Source organism: Pteropus alecto, unplaced genomic scaffold, assembly GCF_000325575.1.
Source record: "Pteropus alecto unplaced genomic scaffold, ASM32557v1 scaffold25, whole genome shotgun sequence".
Taxonomy (NCBI): domain Eukaryota; kingdom Metazoa; phylum Chordata; class Mammalia; order Chiroptera; family Pteropodidae; genus Pteropus; species Pteropus alecto.
Genome location: NW_006441955.1, coordinates 15740660 through 15755868, shown reverse-complemented (window position 1 = coordinate 15755868; position 15209 = coordinate 15740660). Strand labels below are relative to the sequence as shown.

The window sequence follows — 15209 nt, the reverse complement described above, 5'->3', positions numbered from 1 at the left end:
TAGTCAACTGCATAACACTTAGACTCAGATTGAAATGATTTCGAAGGAGAAAGTTACTTCGGGAACATCAAGTTTAAACCCTTCATTTTACACATGAAGAGACCAAGGTTCTAAAATGTTAATTAAAATGACTGAGGTTATGTACTTAGTTGGGTGCAGAGGAGAAGATAATTCCACACTTATTTACCAAATTGCATGAACCTATTTATATATTATTAAAAAATAGGCAACTTGGACTTGAATTTTTTGGTACTTTTAATCTTAAATTTGAATCTCTGAATTCATTAACAGCTATTCCAAAAGAATTTTAATAGAATTTATGGTTATTCCTGATAAATATTTATACTTACCAAAGTAGTTAATATAAAAGTCAACAAAACCCTCATCTCATTCTTTTATTTGTCAAACTCTTAATGCCTACTAAGTGTTAAGATTAATAATATCCAGACTAATTTCTAACATCTTACCAATTCTAAAATACTATGGTGCTCCATCCTATTTTCCAGTTTTATTGTGTATCCTAACTTAGATTAGATGGCAAATTTCCATGCAATATATGCGTATATATATATTTAATTTATCTTTCTTAAATGCTGTTCAGTGGTTTTGCCTTTATGGAAGGGATTCGTAATTCCACCAAAAGCCCATGCTTACTTGTTGGATGCTCCATGCAGGTTTGTCAGTATAGTGAAGTTGTTTCTCACACTTCGCAAGCTGGCAAGAACCTACAAGGAAATGTTTCAAGTGGTTAGAAGCAAAAGGAGACAAATGGGAAGGTTCAAAGGCCACCCTTAAGAAGCATAACCATGGAGAGAGAGAGAGAGTGAGCCAGGGCCAGTGTGACACATACCTGGGCAAAAGGCGTTACGATCAAGTCATCGCCATGTCTGGTGAAAAAGAGAGAAAAACATTTAAAAATGCATTTGAATGATAAATGTGACATATAAGTTGTAATATTAAACTTTATCAGTGTTAGCAGCAGAAATGTTATATAAATCCTTCTACCTAGATATAAGGCAGGACTGATTTAAGCATAAATGGGGATCTCAGGAACTTGAAAGAAAAAAAAACCAGGTTCATGGCTCCTAGGTTTACAGTGACTACACATTAAAGCATTTGCAAGCAAGCATGTATCCTTAGGGTATATTCCCATCAAATAGCAGACCCAGAGTACTGTAATTCAAAGCAACTTGCGGATTTGGGTTGCCAGAGCCAGGAATTTCAAAGGGAGGGCTGCTCACAGGCACACACAGAGTTGGAAAAAATGGCCTAACAGTCTGGATAAACGTTAACTTTGGATTTCCTGGCTTTTGTTGATTTGAACCACAGCCTTAATGCCATTTAAACACAGATTTCTGTCTGGGAATCCCATTACTTTTTGTTTTTAATATAACTTTTTTTCTTAAAGTACTCAGGGAAAAGCTTTTAATGGGAGTACACGAATTGAACCTACTGTTACCATATCATTGTTGCTCATTTTGTCCCAAAGATCTGATGAAGCTGTACCTAGTGTTATATAAATATGTACTTAGGAACAGTCAAAATTGCGTCTTTAGAAATGCACTCTCTCTCTGGCACATGCTTCGATGATAAATCTACTTAAGCCCACATGCACCAAACTCTCCATTAAAGCCATTAGAAGACACGCTGGCCTGAGCTGCAGGACACAAAATCAGGCCGATTTGCTATCACAGTGTGAGTCATAACATCTGCACAGAAGTCAGCTGACAATAAGCTTCCTTCACTGTCTGATCTACCTTTTTTGTCCTCATGATCGCCATACAAATACGGCACCTTATTAGTTAATTGCATGAATGCAACCAATAGTTAGTAAGCACCTGCCTGGTACCAGGAACTGTGTGAGGCCTGAGGGTCCAGAGTTGAATACTTATGTCCATGTAGGTCTCTTCTCTAACACAGGCTTTTACTTTGGGGGTCTTATTTAATATAATATTTTCCTTTCTAACTTTGTCTTTAGCTAGAGGTCCCCCTTCAATTTAATCTACTAAATTTCCTGTGCTTCTACTTTGTACAGTGACTACAAAAAGAATACTGACAAACATAAGCATGCTTTGCAGGATTACTGTACATCAGGCCCTGTGCTTAGCACTTAATGGGCATTATCTCATTTAATTCTCGTAATAAGACTTAAGGCAGGTACTTAATAGTCTCATTGTATAGATAATATCAAAGCTCGGAGCAGGTAAGCAACTGTTTAACTAATTAGTGGAAAAACTAAAACAGTTTGATTCCCAAAATCAATGGTTAAAAAACCATTACATTTCCTATTTTACAATGACTCTGGATAGTTGATAGACTGAACTGTATAGCATCCATGACCTTCTCCCCAAAATAAACACAGCAAGAGAGACATAAAAATATTCAAAACACTGCAATAAACAGTATAAAAATAGAATGAGAAATATAAACAATGGGTACTTAATGGAGTGCGAAAGAGAGGCAATAATTATGAATTCGAGAAAGTAGGAAAGGCTGCTTGATGGAATGGGGAGGATGCGAGACGAACTTTTAAGGGCAGGCTTTAAATGACATAGATGGTAGATGTTACCAGTGAGAGAAATTGCCAGAACAAAGGCATTGAAATGGGAAAGTACTAAGCATGCTCACTGAGATGCCCCATGGCTGTTTGGGTGAAGCTGAGCACATTAACCACAGACATTTGGAGAGGGTAAGACTAGAAGTTCCTTCATGCACACATTATGGACAGTATCGACAATGATTGTGAAGTTGATGCTTAACTCAGTAGCAAGAAATGAGCCAGTTGAGGTTTTTAGTGAGATAGGCAAACAGAAAAGTGCTTAAGAAAGTAAAATGCTGTGGACACCAAAGGACAAATTAGAGAGAGGATAGAACTGGGAAAATAGGGAGCTACTGCAGTCATTCAGATGAGAAGAAATAGGTAAGGCAGAAGAAGAAATAGCAAAAGACAATTTGAAAAGACCCTAAATGTCTTGTCAAGGACTAGTCATTTCCCTGGATAAGGGGTCATAAAGAAATATAATTTTCAGTTTTAAAAAAAATGAGTAACTGAGAAAATAGTGAAGACACGAGCAGAAATAAAGTGAGGAGGAGTTGGGGGAAGAGATGTATCACTTTCCCACATGTTGCGTTTTAAGATACTTGTTGATATTCTGGTGCAGGCATCAAGACTGAAATATGGGAATTAGAGCTATAGATTTAGAAGTAGCTTAATGGGGATTGTTAAAGCAACAACAGGACGTGGCTTCCTGAGGTGGGGGGGATATATACATATCAAGAGCCAAAGGAAGAACCTCTGAGTTCTTGGAGAGGAGTCAAAAGGAGAGATAGATTAAAGAATTAAGAGAAGAGCAGTTGTGATAAATGCTGGGTAGTGAACTGTATCAAGAACTTCCCCTTCTCAACCTGCTTTCTTGAGATGAACTTTTAGATGGATGAAATGCGTAAACTATTTGTTCAGACTTCTGCTGTGAAGTTCACATTATTCATAAGATATCGGGGTGAGTTGGGGGTAAGGTAATGCAGTTCGAGTTAAGCAGATCATCTGTGACTCCTGAGTTTCTGGAGTCTATATACTCAACAAATGCTAAGTAATATAAGCAAATCTCAAGCGTATGTAGTACCTAAAGCTGATATATTGTTGCATAATGGAGAGTTACTAAAACTGTACAAACTAATGATTAAAGGGAGATAAACAAACATTAAGAGGGTACCAAGTCCTTATGACTTTATCATTACGGAACCTTTGAAGTTTAGGAGAGAACATTCAGAAGCAAGAGATGGACTCGTGGATCCCCAGCACTGGCTCCTGTAAAGCATCTGAGCTGCAAAAGCTAATACTCTATGTCAAGAGCTGCTAGAGAAATGATCAGATAAATCACAATTTATAGCAAGTACAGAAAGAAATAAGACAAAACTAAAAAACTGCTATTTGAGTACAGCCAGATCCTTTATAAAACTTCTAAATTTTTAAATCATAATATGATATATTAATAATTAAGAATTAAATGGCATGGAAGACAAAACACTTGATTGGCTATGAAAAGTGATGCACTTAGTTTTCCAAACCACTAGGGTGGGCAATACCTCTCAGGATGGAGGCCAGATATTTAGAACCATGGCACGAGCACCACCTAGTGACAAAAGCAGCATAGTAGAATTTGATAGAATAATAGAAGGTGAGAACACCGTGGGTCTTAGAATTGTATGTCTACTCTAAACAATGAAATGGTTTTCTAGAAAACAAACATGCTACTTCCTACTGCTACATTCTGGTTTTTATTAATTTCACCTTTCTCTGTTTTATAGCTAACCATAGAAATTAAAATTTTTTTCTTGTAACACTGATTTTAGTCTGTCTTAAGAGACATATATACTACTGTAGTTAAGAGCACAGATTTTGGAGCCAGACAGCATAGGTTTCCTCCTCCCCAACCCCCCTACTCCCCAGTTGCACTATTGCTAACTATGAGGCATTAGGAAATCTCTCTATGCCTCAACTTCTTCATCTGTAAAGAGGGGTATTGTGAGAATTAAATGAGTTATTATGCCTGTACCACTCTTACAACAGTGCTTGGCACATAAAAAGCACTTTAGTTATTTACAGTTATTTTTATTAGTAGTAGTTATCATTACTGTAATTAAAGAATTGCAGGTCTACCTTCCCAGCTGCCGAAAACTTCTTTATGATAGTCATGTCTGCATTGTCGTAATTAAAAGAACTATTTATGTTGTACTTTACAGTTTACAAAGCATTTTCATATATATTATTTCGTGTGATAAGAGAATGTTCTTGAATTCTCTTGATGCAACCACCTATCTCATTGGCCAAGCCTGGAACCTGTCTCTCTCTCACCCCACAGCCAACCACCAACCCATGTTGATTCTAACTTGCAAATATTTATTGATTGTCCACTAGGTCTGCTCTAGATCCCCATCATCTATTATGTGCATTACCAAAGCAGCCTCCCATTTGACTCTTGGACACTATTCTTTAAGCCTGTCTGTCTATCCTCCAAACCATTCTTCATACTCTAATCAGAGCTATCTTTCAAAAACAATCCTCTGATTATGTATTCTCCTGCTTAAAAGCCTTTAGTAGCTCCCCGCTGCTTGCCTGCAGAAAAAGGCCAACTCCTCAGCATGGGCCCTGTATGGTAAGCTTCTTGCTTACTTCTCTAGTCTTGTCTTTCACCACTTCTTCATCCCATCACATTCTCTGCCTCAGCAATATTGAACTGTGGTTTCCCCACAATGCCGCTGACGACTAGAGAGTTAGTTAGCACACAGCCCTTTCTCCTGTACACCCTTCTGCTTGGCTAATTCCTTCAGCTTAGCTGTAACTCCTCAAAGCAGGCTACTTGCCCTGCCTGGCCAGACCTAATTCCTGTGCATACCTTTCTATGGTTGCCCTTACCTAAAGGTATTAAAACGACCTATTGACTTAATAACCTTTTACCTCCCTTAAAGACACAGAAGATGTCCTATTTGTTAGCAAAGCACCTAAAATTAAGTAAAAATTAAAAAAAAAATAAAGAATGAATATGACCCTCATAATAGCTGGAAAGGTAGGTAGAACAGAGATTAATATCATTATTTTTCTTTCTCAACCTTATCGAGTGTCTGTTTATGTATTTTCCATCCATGTGGTTTAATCATCTAGACTCCCAGGATTTAAGCCTTGGTCCCCCATTTACTGGACAGGTTCCTTAATCTCTCTGTGCTGCAATGTCCTCACCTTTAAGACAAGAGATTATGGTACCAACCACATTGAGGTTATGGGGATTAAATGAGTTAAAATGTGTAAAGTACGTTAAACAGTACATAGCAGAAAGGAAATATTTAACAAGTGTGTATTTTTATTTATAGATAATTTAGACACTGTAAAAGCAATTCAATATCTCAAAGACATGGGGCTAGTGAGTGTGACAGCAGTAAGTCTAACTCAAGTCTTATTGTACTTTTTTGATAGTCCATCAGCCCAACAAGTCTTAAATTTAAGTGGTCTCTTATTTCTGCTTTTCTTCCCGTTTGTTAGATTTCATTTCTCTTGACTGCAATTTCTAGAGACCACTTTGTCCTCACACAAATGATGGCTTTAAAAAACTCCCTGTCTGTATAAAACTTTGCAAATGGGATGACCAAATGAAGGAAACATGGATCTTTCCTCCTTGTGGCATTGCAGCTGGGCAATCAAAATTTGATTCTGCCCAGGGTGGTTCCCACCACAGCTTTGGGCAATATAACTGGCCTCACTAGTTTCTAGTACTTTCTGTTCCCATTGGGACATCTTTGCCCCGGATATGAAGGCGTTATGCTAGAGATGACTACAATACAAGAACTGAACAGCAACCGACAGATTATTGCCACATCTAGGAACGCATCTGAAATTTCCTTCATTTTCTTTACTGGAAAGGCTTATCTCAACCTCTCTTTTGTTGCTGAAAGTTAAAGCCACTTTTAATTTTCCATCTACATTTTTACTCTTAACATCTTTTCACTTACTCTCCCTGCCTATATTTCCTCTTAGTCTTCTGAAAGAGTTCAGATGAGAAATTTAAAAAAGCTAGTGTTGTGTCTACTACTAGGGTTTAATGCAAAGAAATTATGCAAAGTTTTCCACCTCTCATATAAATTCATGACTGTTTTGTGCTGGAGATGAGGGATTCTGCAGACCTGATGCAATGGCTTTGTGTAAAGGCCATTGCACTATGATCCTCCTTCTTTATCTTGGCTCCATGGGTAGAAAGCAAGAGAAGCAGGTTGGGGGCTGCTAGTCCCCTACTCATTTCAATTCACCCTAAAGAGTAATAACTGAGTGAAATAGCTTTGAGAGCATTACTTCAGTTTAGCTCAAGATACCTGTGTGATACTGGATGTTCCAGCATGGAATATGGTCCTGATAAAATGAAATACCAGAGGAATTTGGATTCTGTTCAAGCTCCACTTCTTGTTGTGTTGAGAAATATAAATTCCTAAACTGACAAATATATAAAAGTTTTACTATAATGTTGAAATATTTGCAAAACCAAATTCTGTGCTATTTTTATTCACTTAAAAATTTTGAAGTATTCTGTTATTAATATCTTTGATAAGATGCTATTATGTTGCCAGCTGTGTTTTCTTGGGAAGAGCTGTTGTTTATTATGAAACTGTGCCTTCCTACACTTTTTATTTTAAAAAAGTGAGAATAATATTAGAGAAACAATCTTGCCTGAATTTAAAGTTAGCAACACTATTTTGGTTCTAAAGTTAGGGGAAAATTTTGCTGGTTGGTAAAATTATAAAGAGTTGGTAAACTTAGTATTAGGGACCCCAGATGCAGAGTCATTTAGAACTAGATTTCTGTTTCTACAGCTATAGACTGAGTTGGACTGTGATCATTAAAGCCTCTTCAAGTTCAAAATTTCTATAACTTTCTAATTCTAAGTAAAGAATCGCAGGGGTTAATTTGGTTAGAACTTTCTGGGAAGCCTCTGAGACCCATCGTGCTGGTTGGCACTGATAGCTGCCTTCCAAGGCTATCTTTTATCGATGAGACACTGTGCGAATGAAGCTCCGATTACTTTAGGCACACCACATTTCCTGTGCTCTCCCCATGTGAAGTCTACAAAGGTGTTTATCTTAAAGGAAGAGAGGATTCCAGGTATACTCACTGTCAAAGCCACCAACCAAACCTTGGTCAAAAACTCTCTTGGTTCTACATGATCGACAGTAAAGTGGTTACCTCTCCTTCAGCCTCAGGTACCCCAATCGTGCTTTCATCTGTTCTCTACCTGGTAGTAGATTCTGCTTCGCAGTCTGAATATCCACATAGGTGGATAAAGTCCCAAAGTTTTAAATATGGTGAGCCTTAGCTAAATCATGGGATATAGCAGGGCATATAGTTATGAGATAGGGGTAGGTTCCTCAGTCTCTGAGTCTCAGTTTCACTCACCATCTATACAGTGGAGATAATAATTGTACCTGACAGGATTGTTGTGAGGATTAGAGACAACATATGTAAATGCAGCTGGCCCCTGGGTAAGCACTCATTAAGGTTTCCTTCCACTAGTAGTAGATTTACGTGTTCCTCTTATCTTTCGTATTTAACTGCAACCTCCCTGAGAGCATGCAACCTTTTTGAGAATATCTGTTTTTAACTTAATCTGTGATTTTCCCAATGTTTTGTTAATCTTTTATGCCCAGAGGACAATACACTGCCTGTCACATAGGAGAGATTCGGTAAATATTTGCCAAATGAGTGAATAAATGAATTTTGGCCCTCCCTATGATTGAGATACTTTGGGGCAGGGGTATGTCTATTAAAATTAGCTGGCAGAAATGCCCTGGGAAATATTTCCTTACTGGTAGCTTTAAAAGGCCCCTGCCCCTTTCCAAGAGAGAACGACCCTTTTTAGCTTCCTTTCCAACAGCAGAAGCAAGCCCAGTGGAATTTTCCAGGCTGAAACCTTAAGGGAGCAACTGATATTTTTATAACATATGATGTTAAAAACAATTGTACGTGTGCCCAGAAACCTTTTAAGGCATGCGTTTCAGCATCCAATTTTATTTGGTTTCAAAAATTTAATAAACAAGTAACACAACCCCGTCGTTGTTCTTTAAATAAAAAGTAGAGATCTACAATTAATAGCAGCAAAACAGAAACATCAGCTGTGCTAAATAAGGCGTGGAGTGTGTTATGTCTCACCAAGGAGCCAGGCAACAAGTGGGCATTGTGTTAAGGTTCCAGAGAAAGGACACAGACGTGCGGCTGGATGACAGACTACTAAATGTCACCAAGCAAAGGCCACTGAGAGAGGATGCATGTCACCAACCACCATTTTTCTTCTCTACTGTAGCCTCAAGCAAACTGCACATGCTGCAAAAAATTCAAGTGTTATTTGCAAAAAGTGTTAACGTTCTCATCCCATAAGCGATTCAGCAGTTCAGGAAATGAAGCCGAGTGAAATTTTTTAAAAAAGTATCAAAAACAGATGTAAACTGAACCTGGCGCCTGAGGTTTTTAATACCCTTGGAGACCCTAGCTATAGAGGATTAATGTCCTTAAGATGGTCATCACCGTCACTCCTGCTCATGTTCATTTTCTCCTTCCTTCTTCCCACAGGCTAAAGGGGAACAGTTGTTGTTGCGGCTGCTGCTGTGACGGGGTTAAAGATGAGGTAAGTGTGAGACTGGTAGCCAGACAGAGCTTGTTGTACTCACTGCTCGCTTGGAAGTGAAGAGTTTCTCGACATTGCCTTTGGTGACAAATCATAGTCGCTGTCTGATCTGTAGAGAAAGGACTCTCTGCGCTGGCTGTGCCCGGGAAAGGTGGCATGAAGCACCAACCCAGAGGAAGAACTGGCCTGGGGGTCCAGAGGGCTTCGACCTGGGGAAGGGCCATTTTCCACATCAAAGCTTAAAGAGAAAGCAGAAAACTCAGGTCACGTGGGAACCATGGAGGCGGGCATTTGACATACATACGATGCGAACCAATGTGTGTGCCGGGCATTTTACGTAAAACGTCAAACTTTATGGAAAACTTTAATCCTCCAAACAGCTCTGAGTTGTCATTATTATTCCCATTCTGTATAAAAGGAAACAGCCGCACAGAAGTTCAGGCATTAGCAAAGAGTGGAGCCAGGATTTGAACCCTGGAGCCAAGTCCCGTGGCCTTTCAGTGAACAACTTTGACAAATTCAGAATAAGAGCCCAACATAAAATAATTTGGTGATAATAAGCAACACCAGAGACAGTATGAACACAGCCTGAGCTGTCAGACACTGAACTATCACTTGAATGAGTCTTCCTAGCTGGGAGACTTCCTGCCATAAATAAATACCAGTCTCATTAAAGATACGCTACACATATTTCTGAATGTTTCAGGAACAGAATGCTATCCTGAAAACATCCACTGGCTGAATAGATGGAAGGCCCAATCTGAGATTTAATATTCTTATGCAAGTTTCACCACAGATAATGACCGAATTAATCTGATATTGCCAAATTACACTCCAGGGCTGCGGAGTTTTAGCTCTGGAAGAGGAGAAAGACACTGGCTCAAGCAGAAGAGTGCCATTAAGATTTCTGATCAGACTCCCTCACTCATAGAAGGTACCTCAAGCCCAGAATTATGTGAACAAGCTCTGATCAACGAACACTCAGGCGGGAGCAGCAGAGACTTCATCTCCTGCTTCTCCATCCTGGTACTACCTTAGGCACTGTGTCCTTCCCATGCTCCCCATCATCCCCTATTCATTTTCCCTGCATGCACAACATCCCTTAGCCTCAAACTGACAGTAACCCTCCTGCCTAGCATTTCTCTAGACCACTCAGGAGTCCCCAGCTAATCCTCTGTAGAGAGGTATCGGAGAAGGTATGGAGCTGGGGATGCTCTCTTTTCCAAGTCAGACCACAATGGAGGACTTCCTTTATACTCATCCAGCTGCCATAACTTATTTCTACATGCATGATTCTTTGCTTCCACTAGTTCTTACAGCCTGCTCTCTTGGGGTAGATTTTGCTTGTATTTCTTTAGTTTACAAATTGCTTTCTGACTGATTATTCCATTTACCCCTCATAATAACCCTCTGAATGTAGGTCTCACTCTTCACTTGAGGAAAATGAGGCTTAGAGAGATTTTAAATACCTTACTCCAAGTCACAGCCTTGTCACACTTGTAGAGCGAGAATCGGAACACCCAACTCTTCCAACTCATTTCTTTACAACCTCAGGCTTCTCTAATTACTATTCCCGAAAGGCTCGCTGGGTAATGAAGTGCAATTTCCCTTCAGTCTCTGGATTCAAACAAAATCTGTGTTTTTACGTAGAGTCAGTCAGACTATGAACAACCTCGGCTGTTACCTTGAATGAACACGGGGGAGGCAGAAAATTACCCCGAAGCTGTAGGTTTTGTTGAAACAAAAACCTTTTTATTGAAAGAAAAAATGGCAGAGTGCAGGGCTATCATGCTTCCCCGGAGACTATTCTGAGAAGCTGCCGTAACCAACCCACAAACTACAGGCGTCTGATAAGAAGCAGCGAGTGAGATCTCTGGTAAAAAGGACAAGGAAGAACCATAACAATCCAATACGTATTTGGGCTTTCAAGGCACTACAGATGGATTTTCACAGCAGGCTAAGGGGCTGGGATGTGGCTGCCTTTCAAAGATTGCAAAAGCAAGCAGGCAGGTGGGCAATCACTCACACATACCAGCCTGTTTCCAGGCCTGCCTGGAGGTCAGGCTATGTTGTAAGCCAAATACATTGTAGCAAGTGAAAATATAATGAAAGCTAACTTGCAAACGTTCCTTGGGTGAGATCTATACTAGTTGTTGAGCAAAATAAAGAGCTCCTTTGTGGATAAGGACTCCTTTGTGCCACTTGGATCCTGTAGAACCAGTAGGTCCTGATGCTGCCTCTGAACTCTTCTCGAGGACAAAGAGGGTAGGTTCTTAAAAGGGGTAGGAAGACAGGACTACATAAAGCTTAAGAGTGGGCATGGGCTTTGAAACTTCATGTATATTCCTGTTGTTATTCATTTGGTCTGTAACTGTATAGCCTTTATGGATATTAACACATTGTAATATTTTTGTAATAGTTGGCAGCCAGCCACTGCCCCAGGCCCTCCACAATCTGTTGGACATCCAGGTGATCCAGCAACTAAAGGACTGGTGTCTGGAGCAGCAGGGGTCCTCTAGCTTCAGCACTATGGACTGTGCCCATTTAATTGGTCAGTGCCCATGAGGTACACTGGTAAGTATTAAATATTTAATATTAAATATTATGAATATCGCTGCCATGTGTATCTGTGCTAAAATCTTAGAAGGGGTGCCAAGTGGGTATGCCTACCAATCTCTCAGAACTTTTTCCATTGAGGCTTTCCACCAGGGCTCACTCTGCCCTCTTTTCTGCCAGAGGCATTCCTAGTGGGCAGAAAGTTAGTCCACAAAGCATTACCCTTAATGTGGATGTCACAAGGCATTCTGTCCCCAGTGTTGGCATCAGGAAAGTTTTGTCCTGGCAGGTAAGCAGGGACTAGAGCCAGACACCAAAACTCTCTCCATGCTGCCCTCCTTTTTAAAATTTTTGTCCTTTCTTCTTTACCCTGCCTAAGCTTAGAGAAGAGCTTGCTGGAATTCAGAAGGAAGACAGGGAAGAATTCTCTGGTGCAAAGAAGCAGTCTCAGTAAGACAAATGGCCTTTCATATTCCCTGGGGCACTGTTTCAAAGCAACCAACACAGATGTACAACTTAGGAACAAACATGAATCACCAACCAGACACCAGCCCCAGTCACAGCAAAATTAGCGGGCAGACATCACAATATGTCCCACAGATCCAGGGCAGGAGGAGGGGTGTGGGCAAGGGGAAGATTGAGGACAGACTTAGCAAAATGAATATGCCACACAAACTGAAGTACAATTAGGAATAAAGCAGAATCTGAAGTATCAGAAACAAACACATAAATGGGGTTATTATTTATTTAGGGTAATTTTTGCTTTTGCGTTAATCAGGACACACATTTTGACTTTAGGCTTCTTTATATTAAAAATTATTATAAAAGTAATATAAGGATGTTATATAAAACAGACAATAGAGAAAGATATCACCTTTATTGGAAATTTAGTATTTTTTCTTCTGAATATTTTTCCTACATGTTCAGATCTTATTTTTTTCACAAGTATTTTTCATGTACTGCAGGTTCCAGAATTATCATTTTCCATGGGCTACTTGTTCATCTAGAAGCTGTACTACCGTACTTTCTAAAGCATTTTCTCTACCATTTCCCATCACATTTATGATTTTAAATAATGCTGCAGCTGATATCCTTGAGTTTATAGCTACTTTAATATTTAGACGAGGTCACTCAGAAGTTTCAGATAGATTAAGAGAGAATGTCACTCACGAGTTTCAGAATATTTCACTGTACCTGCGTGGAAGAGGGGTTGTCCATATCCAGCACATGGACTGAAACAGCACTGAAAGTGGTCTTTTTTCTAGGATCAGAGACTACCACTCTGCCCCTAGCCCCTGGCCCAGTTCTGCTCTCTGATGCCCAGGATTCTGTGTGCTGCCCCCGCACCTGACTGTGCCTGCTTCTCCCTGCCTCTGCTGATTGTCTACCCTGGACTGATCAATTGCTTATTGTCTAAAACCTAACATTTTAAAAACGTTCTCCTGCTTTGCCTCTAGAGTTCTCAGCTCCTCGGAGGCAGTGGTGGTGGTGGGTGACGCTGTGTGTGAGAAATGGTGTTCCCTGTAACTGGAATGGAATGCCCTTCTCACCGCCACCTCCAATAAGTCACTATCTTCAACATTCAGCTCACATCACCTCCTCTAGTAAGTCTTCCCCGACACTGCAGCCCAGTGCTACTTAGATACACACTCTTCCTCTGTGCTCTCCTACACTCCTTTACTATTGTACTTTATCGTAATACTTTTACCTCTCTATTTAATTCTCCATTTATTTACTGCTCCCCAACAGATGCTTTTCTCCAAAGGAGAAGGGACCCAATGTTACTCACTTTTTTATCCCAGGAATCTGGATCAGAGTTTTGTAAATAGTGGGTCTTCAAAAAATGTTGGCAAACCAATTAAGAATACTTCAATTCACTCTGAAATATTTTTTCTATCACTTTTCTCTTCTTGCCTGCCTACCATTATCTCGATTCCCACTGGCATGAGTTTCTGCGTTTTCCTTCAAATGAGTCTATAGAGATGTGGCATTAACTTATTTGATAAGTTTTGTGAGGCAATGATCTAAAAATAAACAAAACAAAACAAAGCAATAAAATAAAGTAAAATAAAATAAAATAAAACAAAATACACTGCTGTGTTCTCCCCAAACAAAACAAACTTGCATAGAAAATCACTGGCTTTGGTGTTTGAGATAGTGATATCTTTACTTTACAAACCCCCATGATGGGAAAAGCCCTCCTATACCAACTTCTGTTTGCTATCTTTTCATCTCTTTCTTTTTACTAAAAGCAGGAACTCTTTCTGCCCCACACTTTCTCTCCTGGTGGTTTCCATACCCTAAGAATCTATGCAAAGCCAGCCCTGAACTGGTGCAGGGAGGAAGCCAGCAGATGGCAGAAGAAAGCTACAACTTCCCCAGGCTGCATGCACCTCCCAGACTCCAATCAGAAAAGCTGAGGCTGCTTGCCAGTCATGGAGGGAGAAATATGACTGAAGCCTTGCTCATAAGCCTGGGAGGAAAAAGCAGTGATAAAGAATAGAACCACAAGGCGTACATGAAACCTTTTATTAAACGAAGAGAAGTTCTACTTCCAAGAATTCAAACTAAGCCAGGTGGTTTCAGAATTGCCTGTAATTGTCCTCTGAGTGGTAGTTTTCTGATCCCCAATTACCTGCACACACCCCAATTTCTGTAACAAAGACTCATGAAGCAACATCCAAGGAATAATTCACTTCCAAACCAAAGGAGACTTCTCTTTTCTGACTCAGTCCTTCCTTAGGTGAGTTTCTTCGGCTTACTCTAACAAATGGCCCCATCGAAAAGATCACGAGCTATAAAGAGAGGTTTAAACTCAAAGGTCAGTAGAGTGGCTCATCACCATTTGGGAACAGCACTCTGCTGTCTCAATTTTCCTTTTTTTTCTCTTAAAATTATTCATCGAGTATCTTCTACATCATTAAATTCCCACAATTCTGGCAGGCTAATTCTATTTGTCTCATCTCAAAGAGGAAAAAAATGGAGGCTTCAAAATGTGAAACCTCGTTTGAAAATTCCTAAAGTGTGACCTCTTTTAATTGCATCTTGCAGCCTGTGTCCAGCGACTTCTTTTCTATGTCTCTACAGACCTCCTATGATTCTCAGATGCTACCATGCTGGACTGTATTCCTCTGTTTACTAATCTCTTTCACGTCACTAGACTGTGGCCTTGAAGCAGGAACTAAGCCTTGCTCATTTTTCTATTTCAAGGGCCTAGAACTAAGTCTCATGCCAGAAGGTATACGACAAATATTTGTTGAATGGGTGAGAGGATCTCACAATTTATACCTTTCACCTGACAAAAAGCCACTTCTATTTGGATTCCAACCTCTGGCAGGTGAAGACTTCTGAGGCGCTCCTAAATGGAGTTAGTAAGTTCCTCTTTCTTCATCCTCACACACCTTCCCCGCGGTATTCAGGGAATTCCATACCAAGGGTTTTGGCTTTTGGAAACTTTCGTGTTTGTAATAAGGTGTATGTATGTGTGGAGAG

The 15209-nt window shown here is 39.9% G+C and overlaps 1 protein-coding gene across 2 annotated transcripts in view; it reads right to left on the bottom strand.

Annotated features, from left to right (window-relative positions):
• Positions 1 to 15209, bottom strand: part of PDE4B (phosphodiesterase 4B) — a 398194-nt gene that overhangs the window by 105912 nt on the left and 277073 nt on the right. For both annotated transcript variants that reach the window (XM_006919293.2, XM_006919294.3), the window contains 3 exons: positions 9205 to 9399; positions 851 to 887; positions 655 to 725 (listed from right to left, as the gene is read on the bottom strand). In XM_006919293.2, the coding sequence (XP_006919355.1) occupies positions 655 to 725; positions 851 to 887; positions 9205 to 9399 (303 nt within the window). The remainder of the gene's footprint in view (positions 1 to 654; positions 726 to 850; positions 888 to 9204; positions 9400 to 15209) is intronic.